This window comes from Xyrauchen texanus, chromosome 14, assembly GCF_025860055.1.
Source record: "Xyrauchen texanus isolate HMW12.3.18 chromosome 14, RBS_HiC_50CHRs, whole genome shotgun sequence".
In the NCBI taxonomy this organism is placed as follows: domain Eukaryota; kingdom Metazoa; phylum Chordata; class Actinopteri; order Cypriniformes; family Catostomidae; genus Xyrauchen; species Xyrauchen texanus.
Genome location: NC_068289.1, coordinates 30934363 through 30954852, shown reverse-complemented (window position 1 = coordinate 30954852; position 20490 = coordinate 30934363). Strand labels below are relative to the sequence as shown.

Here is a 20490-nt window from a genome sequence, read left to right as displayed (position 1 = left end):
ATGAAGATTAATGTTATTAAAATGAATTGTATTCCAGAATTCAACTACTTGCTACAATCTCTCCCTATAGATGTCCCCCCCTCTCTAATTTCAAGCAATTTGAAAGCATAGCAAAGTCCTTCATTTGGAATGTTAAACATCCCATTCTACATTTCAAAAAATTACATAGGCCGATTGACAAAGGTTGGCTAGGCCTACCCAAGATTTTGTTTTATTATAATGTATTCGGTCTCAGACATTTGGCTCATAGGTTGCTTCCACCTGAGAGAGCCCCTCTGTCATTTTGTATTGAACAGAAAGTTCTTGCCCCTATTTCGCCATTGCAAAGCCTTTCTATCAAACTAACCAGAGAACTTAAGTTACACCCCGTTATCTCGCATTTGCACGTGGTATAGACAAGTGTCCAGAGTGTTTAATTAAAATATTTATTTAAATGTTGCTTCGAGCATATGGCTGAACCCAAAGTTATGTATTAAGTCCGCTTTTCTGCTGGAGTGGATTGTGAGGGAGGTTAATACGCTCAGTGACCATATGAGAGTGGAATGTTGACATTATTTGAAAATATGGTTCAACATTTTGGGATTCACAGGTCTCATTTCTTTAGGTATTTACAGCTGTGCCACCTGCTTTGTACTATTTTTGGAGTAGCATACACCCCCCTAAAGTGGCAGATACTCTGGGAGTGGTGATTACTGCTTTTGGGAAAGGTCATGAGGCATCTGTGTAATTCTCCCTGCTAATTCAGAGTCTGGGGGATGGAGCATAATCAAAAGATTATGTGAGAAAGATTTAAACTTGGTATTGGAGGAGGGGGTGTGGGCTAGGATTCTAAAAACATCAAGTCTACATCTAGAGATGCAAGGGTGTGCCTTATGCAATTTAAGATTTTACATTGATTCTATTGGACCCCCTCTAGATTGTATAGGCTATGTCTTAAAGACACACCTACCTGCTGACGATGCCAATCAGAAGAAGGGGACACAACCCATGTTTTTTGGTAGAGAATTTTGGTTTAGGGTTCAGAGTTTTATGTGTGACGTGTTGGGCACTCAAATTTCATTTTGCCCAGACTCTGAATTTTAGGCGGTGGGGCGTTCATTAATATAGGGGGTAAGTACATCAAAAATTGGGTCCTAGGCAGTGTTAGGATCGGTAGACCGGTCATCCTTAGGGGGATGTAAGTTGGCTGGAGCACCCTCATTTGAGGAGTGGTGCACAGAGATGGGCAGGGTGGTTTTAAGTGATTTAAGGAGGTGTCGTATTGAAGGCTAAGCAACTGGGAGTTGTTTGATAAAACGTGGGGCAGCTTTGTTGGAGGGTTCTCAGGGAGGGGCAGTGGAGAGGGACTTATAGTTTTTAATGTGATTAAATATATGTAAATTAATATTAAAACACTTTTTGTTGGTTAAATGTTTGTCTTTTTATGTCATAGAGTATTTTCTTTAGACTGTCTGTTTATATGTGTGTCTGTTGTTATTCGATGTCTGACCACTGGATGTATGTTGGGTGATGGGAGGGAGAGGGGTTGGGGGTGCATATATATTATTAAATGTTCATGTTTTCGTGTGCTGTTTGTGTTAATTTGAGTATGGAATAAAAAAAATTGTTAATGACAAAAAAAAAATTTCAAGTTCACTTTACTGGAGATTTAGTACGTAACTAATAGAGTAAGAGGGAATGGAGGCTTTTCAGAGAAAGGGAGTAGTACACAGAGAGCCTATGAGAAAAGAAGGCTGGGGTGATGTCACCCTCCCCTCTTGACTCCAGGTCAAGAGGGGAGAGAATTGGGGGTGGAATGATAAATACATGAGAGGAGGGAGGTACCATCAGGTACTAGCTGTCGAATTCTAGCACAAACTTACTTTTGGCGCCGTTCTCACGCTGGAATTAATTCTCGCAAGACAGCAGTATCAGACGAGCTGGTGAGAAAGAGACCGTTATTGGTGCTTCTCAAAGCCACAAATTGTTTTTCTTAAGCGGTGACATGAAGGAATGACTGAATGTTCACACTGAATGTTGCCTGCTGAAATAAAACAGTATGGTGTTGAGACAGATAGCATGCTCGCTTGATGTTTTTTACAACAGTAACTTAACAGAAATGAGTTGTAAAATTTGGGGTATTAGGAAGGCAGACTTAAGCAAAATAATTTGATTTTCACATTTCCTGAAGAAATTTTCTTCATTGTTTACTGGTTGAAAAGTACAAAACTCTTGGTTTGAACTTCAATTACTTAAATATAAAAGAGTGTTATAAGCTTGATATTATGAAACATGTGAGCATGAAAATATAAATATTTTAAGGTGAGAAATTAGCTAATTTCAAGACTTGGGACTGAGGTTTATTTATTGTGCATGTGTTTGTGATCTCCCTCTCTCCCTCTCTCCCTCTCTCTCTCTCTCTCTCTCTCGCTCAGGCCTTACTTCAAACTCATGATGTTGTAGCACATGAGGTGTACAGTGACGAGGCACTGAGGGTCACTCCTCCCACATCACCATACCTTAACGGAGACTCACCTGAGAGCACCAACGGTGACATGGATCTAGAGAACGTCACACGGGTGCGCCTTGTTCAGTTCCAAAAGAACACGGACGAACCCATGGTATGCATGCTGGCCATCACATGTGTACACACACATATATAAACGCGAGGGCTTGTGTACCTAATATGAACGGCCCTGAAACTGGATAGAATTTTAAAAATAAGTAAAAGGTACTAGCACAATCCTGATTGCTAATTTAAAAATGCTTATTATGACTAATTGTCCTCTTGATTAGTTTGTTATCCTATATAATGCATTGCATTGACTGTTGCAGCCTTCTTGTGCAGGTTCCTCTTTGCATAAGAGAAATCTGTAAGCTGCCTACATTCACAGCATTTTAAGGCAACATAGTCCTGCATTATCGAAATGAAAAGGCTGATACCATGTCTTGGCCAAAGGATAAAGCAACACTGAATGTATCCCTCATGGAGAAAGCAATCCCAGAATGCATTACGAGTAAAAAATATATCCAAGAATGTGACTGATTCAAGAAGTTTTGTTTTACAAATATACCATGTGCACAATTTATTTGTGTGCTTTTTAGAGGATAATGTTTTTAAATAAGCAACATGCTAATATAAAACTCTTATTAAACAATTTGAAGTTGAGTGTCACAATTTGAAGCTATTTATTCAGTGTTGTTATCTTATTAAGAGTATTTCAAATAGGTATTATGAGGCATATGTCTATGTAGGCAGTGGTCAAGGCATACACCACATATATTGTTTCTCACAGATGATTGTGTTGTTGATAAAGCTCTCATAGTTTTGTATCCACACATCAGTCTTGCCGAATTGTTATTCTCATCATTGAGGTTTCAAATGAGGTCTGGGCACTTGTTTCAGGGCATCACGTTGAAAATGAATGACCTAAACCACTGCATCGTTGCAAGAATAATGCATGGAGGAATGATCCACAGACAAGGTACATGCACACCTGCTGGCCCTCAAAGCCAAAATTTCACATCACACTTATAAATTCAGATCCACTACCCTGATGTTTCTCCACATCTCCATAAACACCTTGTAACTGAATTAATATATATGAGTTACAACCATTGCTCCTTCCAAACTTCTACCATTGTCTTTTTTTGATATTCTGTGCCATGCCCCCAGGCAAGCTCTTAGAACGTGACAGCACTGTGACACTGAAGCCTCACCCACACAACATACACTAGTGCCATCATGTACCCTGCAAGCAAGACAAGCTTTGTTTATTTAGATCTCATGCGATGACAGTGGTCAAGTTAGATTTTATCAGCTTGTGTTACTTTTAAATGTATGAAGGCTACAAGACTACAGTCAAGTGTACATAACATGTTGCTTTGTCACAAATCAGGTACTTTGCATATTGGAGATGAGATCCGGGAGATCAACGGTATAAGTGTAGCAAATCAAACGGTGGAGCACCTTCAGAAGATGCTTGTGAGTGGGAACATAATTTCTTTCCAGTTGTGCTCCTCTTTAAAGAGGATGTTAATCCAGAAATAATAATTCTGTCATCACTTACTACTCATGTTGTCTGAACCCATGATTTATATTTTTTAATGAAATACTAAAAGAGATATCTAGCATCCATTCTGCTGTTCAGGCTACTCTTTTCTATTCTATTGACATAGATGTCAGTCAGTGATCCAAAAAAAATACCATCTGACTCGTGGAATATATTTGCACGTATTTTCAACTAAAACACATATCAGTGAATAACAACTTACATTTTTTCTACCACAAAGCTATTTTAAGTACCACCAACTTTCATTGAATGGAAAATAGCATCCTAGACATTCTGCTAAATTTCTTGTACTTATTTTGTGTTCCATGGGGGGAAAAAGTTTATAACCACATGTGGGTGATTAAATAACTATAGAATAAAACTTTAGAGTGAACTATCCCTTTAAACAGAGGCATTCATCTTTACCTCCATTATCTGGACATACACCCAGTAAATAAGAAAAAAAAAATATTTATCTTGTGTCTGTTTTGTTTTTTAAGCGGGAAATGAGAGGAAGCATCACCTTTAAGATTGTGCCAAGCTATCGCATGCAACAGTCGCCCTGTGAGGTAACGGCCTCTTCACTCCCCTCAGCTGTCTATCTGTCTCTGCCAGTCTCCTCTCTCTGTAGTGCTGTGGTTGCCTCCCTGGCCTGTCGTGGCCTTGCGTGGTGAGGTTTGATTGCTGTGGACTCTTGTGTGACTAACTGCCTGCCTGGTGGCTGCGTGTCAACGCTTTCCTCCCCAAAAGCCTTCATCTTGCTGGACATAAAGGGCTAGCTCAGACACCACTGCACACCAATTTCACAACCAAGATACCGGAACCCATCACTAATTTAGCCTACAAACGCTTGAAAGTTTATCACAGGAATAGACAAAAAAATAATTAATAAATAAAAATCATAATTTGCTCATCCTCATGCTGTTCCATGGCCATATGATTTTCTGTCTTCCATCAAACACAAAAGGCAATATTAGCCTCAGTTACATTTTCTTTCATTGTATGGAATTAGATGCAGTGAAAGATAATGGTGACTGAGGCTAATGTTATTTTTAGATAAAGTCATACAGGTTTGGAAAATCATACGGGTGAGTAAATGATTTTATAACTAATGTTTTTGGTGAACTATCCTTTTAATATAAAAGTGTAAGAATGTCAGTTATTCTGTAGCTTATTGCTTACAAAAATACATTTTCAAATCTCTCCTCTTCTTTGCCAATTGATCAGGATAAGGATTCCACACCTCTAAATACATGTTGACATTAAAGTGGTCAGATTTCACTTTCTCGGTAACTGGAGATTCTATTGACAGTAAATCTCTCAGATACATAGTTAGGGGAGTAGTTTATGATACACATGATAGTAGTGTTGGTCTCCTACACCCAATACCCCCAATTGTAACTGTAAATTTACCATCCATGCTTTATTAAAAGTGTTCATTTCATTATTTCCATCTTAAGCAAATCTTTTTGTTTTCCCCACATGATGACACGTCCCTAATTTCTTACCGTAGTGTTGGCTACTGTCCGGTTTGCTCTGCTGTCTGTCTGCTATATTGCTGACATCTATATCTTATTACAGAAAGAATCCCCCAACACCTCCAGACAGTCCCCTGCTAATGGTCATTCCAGCATTTACAGTTCTATCTTGGTAAGGTTACCTCAAAATAATGACCCCCTACCCAACAATCTCCTTTTGTTCTTTGTGATTATTTCACCCCATTCTTCCAATCATATCCTGTTAATCTGCACCAGATATTCCTTAAATTTGTTTTATGTCCATTTTTTTGTTTTCTCAATGTCTCCTAATTAAACCACTTAGTACACAAACACAAAAGACAAGACAGTGTCTTACATCCATTGAATATAGTTTCCTAGATTCCGTTATCTCTGTTCGCAAATTGGTGTGCTCCATGCAGCTGTAACCCACATACTCTGACTGCCAGTGTGAATGCTGTATTTGTATACATAGGCACACTATACTTTGGACACAGGTCATTTTTTTTTTTAGCATAGAAATATTGATGTTGATAGCAGTGACATATAAAACAACAGAGAGAACACTGACTAGGTCAAACTCAGCGGAGGCTTGCATATGTTTGTTTAGTCCCTAAATTAGATTTAGCATACATACTAGGGGTGGGCAATACACCAATAGGGAAACTATAAACCGGTAGGAATTTTAGAGTATTGCTTCTATCGTAGGTGCAAAACACTGTTGCTAATGCTGTCATGCTGTTCCACCACTGGCAAACATGAAGATAAGAGTTGTATCAAGTGAAATATCTAAGAATTATTAAATAATATATGGATTAGCTGTTATATCTAGTAATTATATACATAATTACATAGTCATAATATAAATTGCCTATATGTCATGGTGAGGTTTGCTACTGAAAATAGAGAAGCCTAAAAATTATGTTTAGGTAAAAAATAACGATGTAGAGCAAATAGTATTAAAAATATATATTTTAGTGTGTGCTAGGCCTTCCTTTACTTAGGACTTTTGGCTCTATGTCTAAAAGGGACCTTTTTATAATTTTTTCAGTCATTTTTAAAATCCTTTTTCCATGGGAATGTGTATATTCTCATATATACACTCACTGAGCACTTTATTGGGAACACTATGGTCCTAATAAAGTGCCCAACGTGGTCTTGTGTTGTTGTAGCCCATCTGCCTCAAGGTTCGAAGTGTTGTGCATTCTGAGATGCTATTCCGCTTACTACAATTGTACAAAGTGCTTATCTGATTTAACAAAGCCTTTCTATATGTGTATATATATATATATATATATATATATATATATATATATATATATATATATATATATATATATATCAGTCATGTGAAAAAGGTAGAATACCCCATGAACTCCTTTGCCTTTTTCATAATATGGACATTAGATCTTCATTTTAACAATATCGAGAGATGGAGGAAATATAAATAAACTAATACAACTGAAGAAATTTCTTTTTAAAATTATTTGTAAAATGTACTTAATAGAAATTAAATTTTTGGTGAGGAAAAAGATAGAACACCCCCACTTTTATTTACTACTTAAAATGCATAAAATTAGAATCAGGTCCACCACATCAGGTGCGAAAGATTAGAACATTGTTAGAGAGGATGGATGAGCCAGTCTTATTTAAACCTGAGACATTTAGTTTGGTTTGCTCTTCATTGTTGAAGTGAGTGAAATCACCATGGTGAGATCAGAAGAGCTCTCTGAGGTCTTCAGAAAGAATGTTGTAGATGCATATTAGTCTGGGAAGGGATTTTTAAAAATCTCCAAACAATTCGAAATCAGCCACTGTCTGGAAAATAATTTACTGCCAACATCAGTCCATCCTAGCAAGTTCAGCCCAAGAGCAGACCACAAGATGCTTAAAGAAGTCTCAAACAAACCTAAAATGTAATCTCAGGACCTACATGTAGTCTCTTTGTGCAAAAAGACTGCACAAGTTTGATTTTTTTACATCAAACCAACTGTGAAGCATGGGGGTGGAAATGTCATGGCCTGGCCAGCTCACTATCATAGAATGTTTAAAGAAATATGTCCATATTAAAAAAAAAAAAAACAGGGGTGTCTTAATTTTTTTCACATGACTGTAGATATACATACTGTATATCGTTATCGATCAAAACGTTAAAGAATATCGTGATATGAAAGTTTGCAAACATCGCCCACCTCTAATGTGAACCCAGTGGAACCGCCTTGGTGTTTTTCATAGAGGAAGGTTATTCTTCACCTCATGTTTGAATGCAGTTTGGTGCTGAAGCTGCTTGCTTGCTCGTTGCTTTCTTGTGTGCTGCTGTTCTGAGATTTACCATCAACAGCTCCTTTTCTCTTTAAACAAACACACACTAATACAAAATTAAGTAACTTTTGTGATTCTTACTTAGTTACTGTTGCCTTCATTTGTCTTAACATCTGCATTTTATGTTTTGTTTTGTTACATTAGTATTTTGTTTTGCTTGTTTGTGTCTGAAGTCACAGCCTGCCTTTCCTCTGTAAACTGTCAATTCTCTTTCATTGCTAAACTTTGCTTCACAGGATTTGCCGGCAACCATCCAGCCAAAAGGATGCCAGGTGAATAGAGCATCCCTCAGTCTAGCACCTTCTATAGACTAGAGCTTTTCCATACTTTACATTGATGCTTTTGTTTGTATGTGTAAGTAGACATAGAAAGATTGAATGAAGGAGTAAATCTGTGACCAAGTGATTCACTGCTATTAACCACACATTCTGGCTGTCAAAATTCTAGATCAGTCCTTATGCTTACACCATTCACATCATCTACCAACTTTTATTATCAGTGGTTTTGAGCTATGTGGACAGAATGATTAGCAGGTTGTTAAGTTATTTCACTGCATTTACTCCACAAAAAGGCTGTGAATGCAAAGATTCAGTTAATTCTGTTTTAGGGGCCACTGCTAAACACAGTCTTACAGTTTAATACAGTTCAAATGCATTATAATCATATTCTACACACATTTTTAAAAGCCAGCTAAGAACATTTAAAATTAAATCTAGTGATACTGTGTACGGTATATCTGCCAACATCTATATTTGGCAACATTTTACCTTGGGCTGTACGGTTATAGCAAAAATCATAATTGTCGATTATTGCTCTTGATATCGTGATTATTAATGTTGATTAAAAATTTTCATTACCATGATGTCACAAAGTAAGCAACCGTGGGGTTCTTCAGAGTAGCAGATTTCAATGGTGGATATGAGCTTCAGTTTCTTTTAAGCATTATATTGTATTGTATTTTATATTGTAATAATGTTTGTTAAGGTAAGGCAAATTAAAATGATTGTAAATTGATATCTATGGTATAGAATCAATTTAATTATTGCTAAATTACTGCTTCAATTATTAGTCCACGTACAGTCAATAATATTGCATATTCAATATTCAAACTTATTAACAGCTGATTTAAATCGACCAAGTTACTGCGTTCAGTAAGCCCTTTGGTGGCTAAACAGGGGACCATTCATCCTGTTAGATCTTCAATGGTGATCTTGTTCATGTAAGATCATCGTTACATAATTTTTGGCCTCAGTGGTTGTACTTTGGAAATTAAAAACAGTTTGTGCGATTTGTGAAAATGTTAAATATACCAATACCAGCTTCGTGGCAAATGGGTTTTATTAGAGCGCGATAACAATGACAGTGATTCTTGAAATATGCTATTCATGCCATATTCTTTATGTTGGCTACACCTCCAAAACACACTTAGAACAGTTAAGCTGAATAATTTTCAAACAAATCAAATTCACATTGGCCTACTTATTAACATGACAAAGCAAAACTTTTATTACATTTTTAATAAATTGTACACCGAAATCGAGCAATGTGACAAACTCTCCCATTACAATGACTGCGGTCACTCGCTTCAGGTTTACGCTGATTGAGACCTGCATTTTGACGTGAGCGCAGTGAGACTCCGCACAATGTTCTGCACTCTCACGAATGCTCTCATTAAAAACAAAGATGTCTAAATCAGTATAATAAATCAATTATTTACACCGTGTCTGTGCCTTTATTAGAACAGGATCGTTTTAGTTTTGTTGTGTTGCTCATTTGCAGTGTTTTTAACATCTATGTTCGAAGCGAGCGGTGCAATATGCATCCATCCATCCATCCATCTTCAACCGCTTATCCGAAGTCGGGTCACGGGGGCAGCTGCTCCAGCAGTTGGCCCCAAACTTCCCTATCCCTAGCCACATTAACCAGCTCTGACTGGGGGACCCCAAGGCCTTCCCAGGCCAGTGGGAGATGTAATCTCTCCACCTAATCCTGGGTCTTCCCCGAGGCCTCCTCCCAGCTGGACGTGCCTGAAACACCTCCCTAGGGAGGCGGCCAGGGGGCATCCTTAACAGATGCCCAAACCACCTCAACTGACGACGCAAAGGAGCAGCAGCTCTACTCCGAGCTCCTCGCGGATGACCGAGCTCCTCACCCTATCTCTAAGGGAGAAGCCCGCCACCCTTCAGAGGAAGCCCATTTCGGCCGCTTGTTCTCGCGACCTAGTTCTTTCGGTCATGACCCAGGCTTCATGACCATAGGTGAGGGTAGGAACAAAAATTGACCGGTAGGTCGAGAGCTTTGCCTTCCGGCTTAGCACTGTTTTCGTGACAACGGTGCAATACCGCCCCCGCTGCCCCGATTCTCCGGCCAACCTCCTGCTCCATTGTCCCCTCACTCGTGAACAAGACCCCGAAGTACTTGAACTCCTTCACTTGGGGCAATACCTCCTTCCCTACCTGGAGTACGCACTCTATCGGTTTCCTGCTGAGAACCATGGCCTCAGATTTAGAGGTGCTAATCCTCATCCCAGCCGCTTCACACTCGACTGCCAAGCGATCCAGTGAGAGCTGAAGGTCACGGACCGATGATGACATGAAGACAACATCATCTGCATTATGCAATGAATCCCAAATAATTAGAAAGTACTTTTCGATCTTGTGTTAGGTGATGTTTCTTCAATATTAATTTTCGTGTGCTGCGCGAACAGAGCAAGAACATAAAGTAAGCATCCGGTTATTCAGACAGTTTAAATCTTTAGGATCAGTTATCATTACAGATAGGAAGGAGGACTAATCTAAGCGGCTCTGATTGACTATTGCCATTTCTTTGCTCAACGGACATGTTAGTGATTAGTTACAATACTCAACCGCTGCAAAAACATGTTGTAAATAGAAACCATTGACGCAACTGGAGCAGACTTAAATTGAACACTGTAATCATTAATTTTCACGATTACATAATCATGGCAGCCGTAATGGTAATCGCGATTCGTTTTTCGAATAACTGTGCAGCCCTAATGTTACCGTTAATCTTCCATTAATTATAGACCTTAATGCATTTTAGAGCTTACTCTACTAACTAAAGCTAAATAAACACAAAATATCTACAAGCACTTGCTAATTTATAAAGACTTTGTTTGCACCATGAATATTGTCATAGAAACCATGATAACACTTACCATAAAATTACCTAAGTATCATCCTGTCCCTAGTAGAATATAGCTTAGTTAAAGAAAACTCCAGCTTTTCCAGATTGGTGTGTCTGTCCTATCCTAACCCCATCCAGTCAAAATTTTTCTCTACTGGCTCTGAGATTCAGAGTGGTGCGTGTATCCTCTCACATGGCATCTAGATTAGTCTGTAGATAATGGAGGCTGACAACATGAGGGAGAAGGAGAGACAGGTGATCAGAAGAGGGAGCCATCTGCCAGCACATCTGTTTTGACTGAACTCTGTCACAGAGTGCTGAAGATAATTTGCCCTGTTATAAGTGATAATAACACCGTTATGAGACTGACATCTCCATGTTTCTGAAAAATAAGCTTTCGTACCTGCATTCTTCATCTCAACATCTATTCACAGTGTACTAATGTCGCCACAGTGCCGTGATAATGCATGATGTTTGTAATACTCTCATGCCCTAGATCTCCAGACCTCCAATCAAGGATAAATTTTCCATCAAGGTAAGATTTTAAAGTCTGAGCACTAACCATTGCCCCATCTGAAAATTTGTTGTGTAACTATTTAAGTCCAAACATAGCAAGGACTCCAAAAAATGATATCAGCTCTGTGATTCTTTGAAAATAGAAGGTTAAGCTCGCTTTTTGCTAAACATATTTGTACTCAGATGCCCCTTTAAGTCAACCAGTGTCATTAAGTTAGTTTACTGGCGTAAAAAGACAGCTGTGGCTTCAATGGATTTGTTTCCCTCTTAATGTGAGAGTCACACACCACTCTACCCTCAGACAGCAGTTTGATATGCAACGTGGCAACCTTTATCTAGGGTCTCCCACTGCGCTAATCGCTCAATGAGTGCTCCATTATATCAGGGTTCCCCTTGTTCAGAATAAGTTTGTCTTACAGACTTATTTGCATCTGTTTTCCACCATCTAAACCAACATGCTTAGTGTTCACACCGTGCATCTTGAGTTGAGCATGCATCATAACCAAAACCTGATCACCATTTGTGCCTTGAAATTCTCTATCAGTCAATCCTTTATATTGCTGCATCTGTACCACTGTGTTAGTGTACTATTCTGACCTAAGATCTGACCATGTCACTCAGATCTACGTGAGGGCGCAGTTCGAATATGACCCAATGAAGGATGACCTCATCCCTTGTAAAGAGGCAGGGATTCGCTTCAGAGTGGGTGACATAATCCAGATTATCAACAAAGATGACCACAACTGGTGGCAAGGCAAACTGGAAAACACCAAGAATGGCACTGCAGGGCTAATTCCCTCTCCTGAACTCCAGGAGTGGTGAGTTCTGTTTTTTTTTTTTTATGGCAGAATGACCATTTCTAGATTATTTTTTATCATTCATATGATTAATAGAAGCCAGAATATGTGGTTGGCTGCCATTGCTGCTGAGGGTAACAGGGAATATTTTAATATGATTCAAAAGCTCTCAATGAGGTACCATCATCAAAGCACTTTGTTGAGGTCATCAACAGGCCTGGACGGAATCTGCAGACTTTTGTCAGGGAATGGTTTTAAACCTGGTAAAATGTGATAAGGAGCTGAGTACCACACTCTTACAATGGCATTATCAAATTAACCAAAATATTTAATAACAACACATAAACGGTTGAGGATGTGCACAGCTTTGTGAATTATGGATGTTCCAGTTCTGAGCTCACAGATTCTGTGTCAGGCTGGTCATCAATTGAAAGCAGGCATTTGAAAAGTGAACAGATATGCTGCACACTCACCATGTTCCTCTTATTGTTTCTTTTGCTCTAGGCGGGTGGCCTGTATAGCCATGGAGAAAACCAAGCAGGAACAGCAGGCAAGCTGTACGTGGTTTGGCAAGAAAAAAAAGCAGTACAAAGACAAGTACCTAGCAAAACACAATGCAGGTAGGGTTTCCAATAGGCTTTCTGCTCCTTTCTTTTCTCTTTATACAGAGAACAGTTGCATATGGATAAATCAGCTCTTTTGGGTAAAATTAAATGTGCCACATAAGCATTGTGTTTTCAAGTGTGTTCATATGGACTAATAATAGCAAGTTTGTTGTTTACCAATAGTGTGCAGAGATAGAATTGCCCTTTATACATCTTTTTTTATTATTATTTACCTGAGTATCGGACAACATCAATTCACAGGACAGCTTTAGTGTGCACTTCACTTTAAGGAATCTCTGGAGCTTGTGTGCTACCACTTGTTATGTAACAAGCTCCTGTTACCTTAAGCTGATACCCATCACCAATTCAGTCCAGGTAGAACCCCTTCAAGAAGGGCCCACGTATATCTTTAAATTAGTATTATGTTTATAGTTTTTATGTGTTTAGTTCCTGCTATTCAGTGAAAAGCTGACTTGTGCACTCATGGAATAGTTGTCAGCGGCTGTTGTTGAAACTGTCTCCATGGAATGATCCAGATAGTGGTGCTGAAGCTTTAGGGAACATCTCTGTGTGCCATGTGGTGATTATGTGCAGGTAACAGGGCCTTGTACTGTCTGGCTCAAATAACCCACATAGCCAAGTAGCTGTGTGTCTGATTCCACCTGCAGTTCCTGACCACAAAATCCCCTAAAGAGAGCACCAGAGCTAGAGTCTGGTTTAATTTTATTTGGAGTACCATAGGGCCTCATTAAAGGCATCTGCAGTAAAAACCAGGCTCATTAACTAATGAGCTGGCTAATGAGCACACCTGCTTATGTTCCTGCACTATGACTAGTGTGTTTGTTTATGCATGTTCTCACGGGGACCGCAAAGACTGTAAGTGAGACGCCCATGTTTTCAGCAAGAATTTGTGGACTTTCGAGCTCAGATGTCACTGGTAGAAAGCCAGGGGGAAGAAAGAGAGAATTACTGAGTGCCTCTGCACTGAGTGACTCATATGTAACTTTAAAATACATTAATGTTTACAGCAGAAGCTCATGTCTTCACCATGGCTTCAGGACCCAACCAACACACAGACTTCCATTGCAGCTGCACTTATGTACATGCACTCTAGGTGTGTAACTAGGTGTAAAAATGTACAACCTCTCTACAAAATTATACTGACATAATTAAAGGCAGCAATTACTTGATCTTGTTAAAGGCATATTGTTTTGCACCCCACTGCTTTTAACATCTTATATAAGTAATTAAGGCCCTACTTCAGTGTTTAATAATTGTTGCTTACACAGCTAGCTTTGAGCAGTTGGTGCTAAACGATGCCATTGTCTTTTACTTGTCAATACAACATTGATGGCGTGGAATGCTGTAGAGGTGAGCTTCCCGAAGGATAAATGTTAGCTCACACTGTAAACACCACCCATAAGGCCAGAAACGTATTCCACACATGTATGTGAATGCAAACCCTTCGAATTCATGCATCGTTGCGGAATGTGTTCAAATACAAAACATTATAGAATGCAATTATGTGTTGCATTCTCAGTGTTGCTGCAGGTGGTGTTATTGTGGGCACTAGCATTGACCCGAGCATGACTGCTATGTGCATTTTCCATTGCCCTGTTTGATTTGTAACTAGTAGCATGTAATACATGCAAAAAAACTAATTCTATGATAAGAATTTGTCAACATACTGTATGTGGACAGCGGGACAGTATATTGATAACATGAGAGCATATTCATGTTTTTGACATTGCAGACATTACATCAGATATTAGCATAATAATTCTGATTCAAAGTAATGGCCAGCATCATCCAGTCACTGCCAACAATGTTAAAATAAAATTATACATGATCAATTCTGAATCTTTGTATTGATTACCATTGTCCCATGTCTGCCAAACATGTTGAGTGGTTCAAACATCATCTGCTGCCTTTAATAATGGCATGTTGGCTGAAATTAGGGACTCTAATCTTTCGTTTCAATGTAAAAACTTAATTAGGTTTCTTACCAGATGTAGTTCTGTAGACATTTCTTCCAAAGATAAACTCTGCTATGATCGGCGCCATATTGTTTTGTCACATGACTTGGTGCATAAAAAGTTAAACACTTTACTTCTGAACTGTCAGAACTGATCAGTAGGTTTAAATTAATTTAAATTATGTGTTGCTAATATCGAAGCCAAAATACAACATCCACACGTGTACGTGTGGTCGCATGAGGCTAACTCTCTTCTTCTACAGTCAAGTGTCTCCCTACTACTGCTACAGTTATGGAGGAGAATCTTGCTTGGCAAGTTAGTCAAACTATGCTAATCTGTTCATATCTTTATAACTGTCTACCTGAATAATAACACATCTGGTTTAATAGCACAGACATCTCAAGGTAACTCAATCACCCACTTAAGTGTTGTAGTTTGTTACCACCACAGTTATGCTAGGGGGCACGTTAAGTGCCAAGGGCACTGTACAAGGGGACTGCAGACTTACAATGTGTTTGCCATGCATTTCCATACTTGCAAGAGTATGTTTCTGGCCTAAAAAGGGCTAACCGCATATCTAATTCGATCTGAGCAAATTGACTTGCAGTGTTCTCTGAACCGAGCACCCAATCACTTAGTTCATCAAATAGGCTGTGGCGAGTACGGTCCCCTTAGCCAATTATGGCGGGGAAAGCAGATCAGACGTAATCCCTCCTGAGCCCAGTGCCCCACTTTTGTGAGTCTGATTTGAGCTCACTCAGCCAGAGAGGTAGGCAATGGGACTTTTTAGGGTAGTACATCCTCTTTTCAGGTCTTTTTACAAATTCCTCTAGGCTTGTCAAACAGTTTTGTTTTTATATTTTTTGGGGGGAGGGGTGTAAGAGGTTGGAGCTTTGGGTTTTTCCAGATGAGTTCTAATTCTCAGCTTCAGATGTGCTGAGGAAGGGAAATGGGAAGCAAATAATTGGGGATGTTCAAATGGGAAGCAGTTGGGAAGGGGTTGTCCTTTACAAGGAGAATTTCATCCACTGAAGGTCCAGACTTTGGAGACCCAAGACAAAAAACGCAGTTTATTTTGCAGCAACAGGCTTGTAAAGAGTATAGACCTCTGTTTACTGGCATGTGCATATCGACAAGCTAGAAGTTCTTTTCTCAGAAAGGGATCAGTTATGGCTTAGCCCAATATAGTTTTCTATAGTGCTCTGTTGCATTGTAGTCATTTCAGTCCAAAACAACTTTTCATTCTTTGGTAAAAATCACAGAATTGTCTATTACTATAGCAAGCATTATTATTACGGTTGTTCATACATAGGGTCTAGGATTGATAAACCCCTAACTGTAAGTTGTAAACTTTCACCCGTAACTTTGTGCTACAGACATGAATGATACTGTAAATCGTTTGGCTTAAAGAGGAGAGGTATACAAATTTTCTAAGTGACTTGATTTATATTTACACTCAAGGAAAGACTTGAGCCACAACACTACTTTGTGTTATTTGAATGTAAAATGATGAAGTAATTTGTAAATAGAGTGCTGCATGTCCCAAACAGTTATCAAATGAAAATAATTACCTGTTATTTGTATGATACTTAATGCCCTTGTTTTTTCAAAAATAGACATTATCACATGGTTATTTAACATAAGGGTTTTTTTGTTGTTGTTGTTGCATTTTCATCCAATAACTACAGTATATTATGATATATTCTTTTACTTTTATTTAAATTACTCATACTGTGAATTCTAATTATAATCCTTACCAGATTATCACAAAAATATGTTAATTCCACAATTTTATTGCAGCTTTCAGGTTTCAGCCTTAATTAGCAAGTGCATTGCTGTGAATGTCAGAGGCTTGTTCCATTTTTCAGAGCCCCAGCTTCACTCATGCTCTGAAACTCCATCCAGAGTACCCTGAGCTCACGGATGGCCGCTGGATGATCTCTGTTATGTCTCTGTGCTTCCAGAATTAGAGCTTTGAGCGTGCTGCTTGTTGTTCTCTGTGTTTACTTATGTTCTGTTATCTGAGCCATAACTTAATGATCCCCCTCCCCTGTCCATTTTACATGCTGTCTATCTACCAATGGCGCTGTGCATGTAAGTAACTCTGTATGACATACAGCTACTGCTTCAGTTTCTCTCTCTCTCTCCTGTCTGTCTCAATCAACTCCTTTCCTGTGGTGATTTTATTAACCCTATAACCAGCAGGGACCCGTGATACAATATTATAGATATCTAGGTTGTAATATGGCAGTTTCACAATTTGTTTTGATTAGTGTATCACGTCTCAAATAAATGATTATATTGCGATTCTTTACTAACTTGCTTCTCATTTATCTTCAAGGGTCTTTGCTGCTCTGTGCAACAAGTACTGAGCTTCCTGCTTTGCGTAGAGCATATGAAAAAAAAACACTAGGGAATAGTTTCGTATCTTAGTTAAGATTCAACGTTATTGTCATTGTGCAGGTACAGAGCCAATGAAATGCAGTTGTTTTCACATATCCCAACTAAGCTGGGGTCAGAGCGTAGGATCAGCCATGAAACAGTGCCCCTGGAGCAGATAGGGTCAAGGGCCCAACAGTGGTATCTTGACAGTGCTGGGGCTTGAACCCCTGACCTTTTGGTCAGTAACCCAGAGCCTTAACCGCTGAGCAACCACTGGCCCTAAGTGCCAGCGTGTTTAGCATTACTCGTAAAGCCTAGCAGTACAGACAACCTTTCAAAGAAATCAAGTTTTAGACTTATATACTTAGCTTATTCTGAGTTTGCATTTTGGTTAAATAGAGAGAGCGTTCTATGACCTAATACCACAGTATGTTTTGTAGTCGTCTTGCACACTTGCTCATCTCTTTTTTGCCAAAAATGTTAATGTGAAAAATGAAACTAAAAATATAGATTTTTGGTGTTATATAATCAATATATTATAGTGAGGTAAAATATAGCAATACTTGAAATATATATATATTTCTTTATCATTATTATTATTCCACATCCTACTTTTTTAGCAACCTCAATTTTTCTGTAACGGAATCAAGATGGAACAAAGAGCTTTTTTAGTTGTGTGTGTTTAAATGTTTGTGTAGTATTAATGGCTTACATTAATTAATTTATTGTGTGTTGTGTTTTTTATTTTTTATTTTTATAGTCTGTAATCCTTCAACCTTGTGATCCTTAAGCATTTATATTCACTGATCTATAGCACAACATGATGCTTCTCTGTGTGCGAATCCATTATGCATCCAACATTAATAGAGCTGCATACTCAAGGTCATGTGAATGAGGGAAATGAATCATTTAAGGCATCTATTCAGAGAGGTAGAGATGAGTGCTGGGATCAGATTTCACGTTGAAGCGACACAGATGGCTCACGTTTCCCACAGCCAAGTCAACTCCATCCCCCCTCATCCCTATGGCCCAACATGCCAAGTTTCCCAGTTTGGATCTTTTGCTGAGGGTGAGCTGCTGCAACGTGTTCTCTCAGCTCAGTCCCTGTGCTGCATTTGAGCACACTGATAGATGAAGCCACTTTGGTACAGTGGAGACTCAGACTCACTCAGTCTCTGTATCAAAACCCCACCAGGCCTGTACCATTACATAAGCAGCCAAAACACCTGCAATACAGAATTAGCCAAGATGTCCTCCTTTTCATATAGAAGATTCCAGATATTTAACCATGTTTGATACAACTGATCTGTTGAAGTCTAACAATTGTAATAAATGAAAAATATTCTTTAAATAATAATTTTCTGTTTCTTCTAGTGTTTGATCAACTAGATCTCGTCACGTATGAGGAAGTAGTGAAGTTGCCTGCATTTAAGCGGAAAACATTAGTGTTACTAGGTGTGTATGTACCTCTGGGTTTAATTCCACACTGTACTTTTGTTAGATGGCACAAAGCATGGCACTTACATATGTTGTTGTTATCAACTGGCAGGTGCCCATGGGGTTGGCAGAAGACACATCAAGAACACACTCATCACCAAACACCCAGACAGATTCGCTTACCCCATTCCACGTAAGATTGCACACTGCAACACTTGTAACTGCTTAAATTAATTGACAATGAATACTGATGTCAAAATTCTGCCCCAAAAGACACAACCAGACCTCCAAAGAAAGATGAAGAGAATGGCAAGAATTATTTCTTTGTATCCCATGACCAAATGATGCAGGACATCTCTAACAACGATTACCTGGAGTACGGCAGCCACGAAGATGCAATGTACGGCACACGCTTGGAGACGATACGCAAGATCCATGAGCAAGGACTCGTAGCCATATTGGATGTAGAGCCACAGGTGAATGTTATATGCAGGGTCTGCTTTAACTGCACTCGTCGTTCATTTACCAAGCTCAGCATGCTGCCGAGGAAAAAAACGAATTATCAAAATATTAATAACTACACTCTTGACTAACAGGCATAATAGGCATTTTGACCAAAACTGAACAAGTGGTCTGAAATTTGCAGCCAAATCAGAAGTGTTCCGTTTTGATAATTTATTTATAATTTTGCACAACATATTATTGTAATCTGAAAAAACATAAATCTTATTAAATAGCCATGTGTCATACTGTAAGTCTTTGGAAAGCTCTCAAAGAGTAGAATTCAACCTGCATATTTGTTTTATAGATAAAAATATAGCGAGTAATAGCCAAGTAAATTTTTTTGACATGTTACATGTGTTGATTATTAGCCGTGTTTTCGCTAATTACTTCACAAAAAATAAACAAAACATGAAATATTATATACCACTTAGAGGAGGGGATTCCCATTAAAATTAGCCCACACAACGTAATCGGGTGCATATATCATTAGATAGTCCCCACAAAGCACAATGTGCTATTTTGTAAAACCACGTTAGCTTTCCTGGATCAGATGACATAATCGGAAATTATGTTGTACGTTGTCCAGCATTATGGAACCCTAAACCAATCGTATTAGGATTCAGGTCTTGTATTCACAAAGATTTTTATCTTACCATTAGGAGTTCTCCAAAGAGTTCCTAGCTAGGAGTCTTTGCTTAAAATCCATTCACAAAACTGCTAAGAGCAAGTTTTAGTAAGGAAATCTTAAGATAAGAGTAAGGCGGAGTTGACTTCATTGCTATGGATGATGTCACGTTTTATTAGCGTACTCTTTTAAATCACCCTCAGTGGTTGGTAAACAGCTAAGAAAGACATAGATAGATAGATAGATAGATAGATAGATAGATAGATAGATAGATAGATAGATAGATAGATAGATAGATAGATGGATAGATGGATGGATGGATGGATTGTTTTTCGGTTGGTGAACATTTCTTCATCCTGTGTTGATGTAATTAAATGAGCGTGCAACCCGTCAACAGCATCAAAACACTGCCTGCGATTGCCATGATTCTCCGTGAATGCCCCCTTTTTTCTCTAAAGCGAGCGTGGATCCATATGAAAAAATATGCTATGAATTGTTGGATGACATGCGGCCTAGAGAGGGCAGATATAGTTTCATAGATTATTCTGCTGATGAATTACAGAAATTACCAATTCATCTGCACTACACAGTTTTATTTAGATGTGTCCAGGGAGCGCAGAGTTGTCAACTTTTATCTCTGGTGTAATTGGGT

The 20490-nt window shown here is 38.7% G+C and overlaps 1 protein-coding gene across 8 annotated transcripts in view; it reads left to right on the top strand.

Annotated features, from left to right (window-relative positions):
- LOC127654699 (peripheral plasma membrane protein CASK-like) overlaps window positions 1-20490 on the top strand; it is a 237015-nt gene that overhangs the window by 211188 nt on the left and 5337 nt on the right. For 3 of the 8 annotated variants that reach the window (XM_052141981.1, XM_052141983.1, XM_052141980.1), the window contains 12 exons: window positions 2415-2600; window positions 3386-3464; window positions 3879-3964; window positions 4532-4600; window positions 5613-5681; window positions 8086-8121; window positions 11493-11531; window positions 12134-12330; window positions 12814-12929; window positions 18647-18727; window positions 18822-18902; window positions 18983-19185. In XM_052141981.1, coding sequence (XP_051997941.1) covers window positions 2415-2600; window positions 3386-3464; window positions 3879-3964; window positions 4532-4600; window positions 5613-5681; window positions 8086-8121; window positions 11493-11531; window positions 12134-12330; window positions 12814-12929; window positions 18647-18727; window positions 18822-18902; window positions 18983-19185 — 1242 coding nt within the window. The remainder of the gene's footprint in view (window positions 1-2414; window positions 2601-3385; window positions 3465-3878; window positions 3965-4531; window positions 4601-5612; window positions 5682-8085; window positions 8122-11492; window positions 11532-12133; window positions 12331-12813; window positions 12930-18646; window positions 18728-18821; window positions 18903-18982; window positions 19186-20490) is intronic. The other 5 variants (XM_052141985.1, XM_052141984.1, XM_052141989.1 and 2 more) reach the window with 3 other exon arrangements.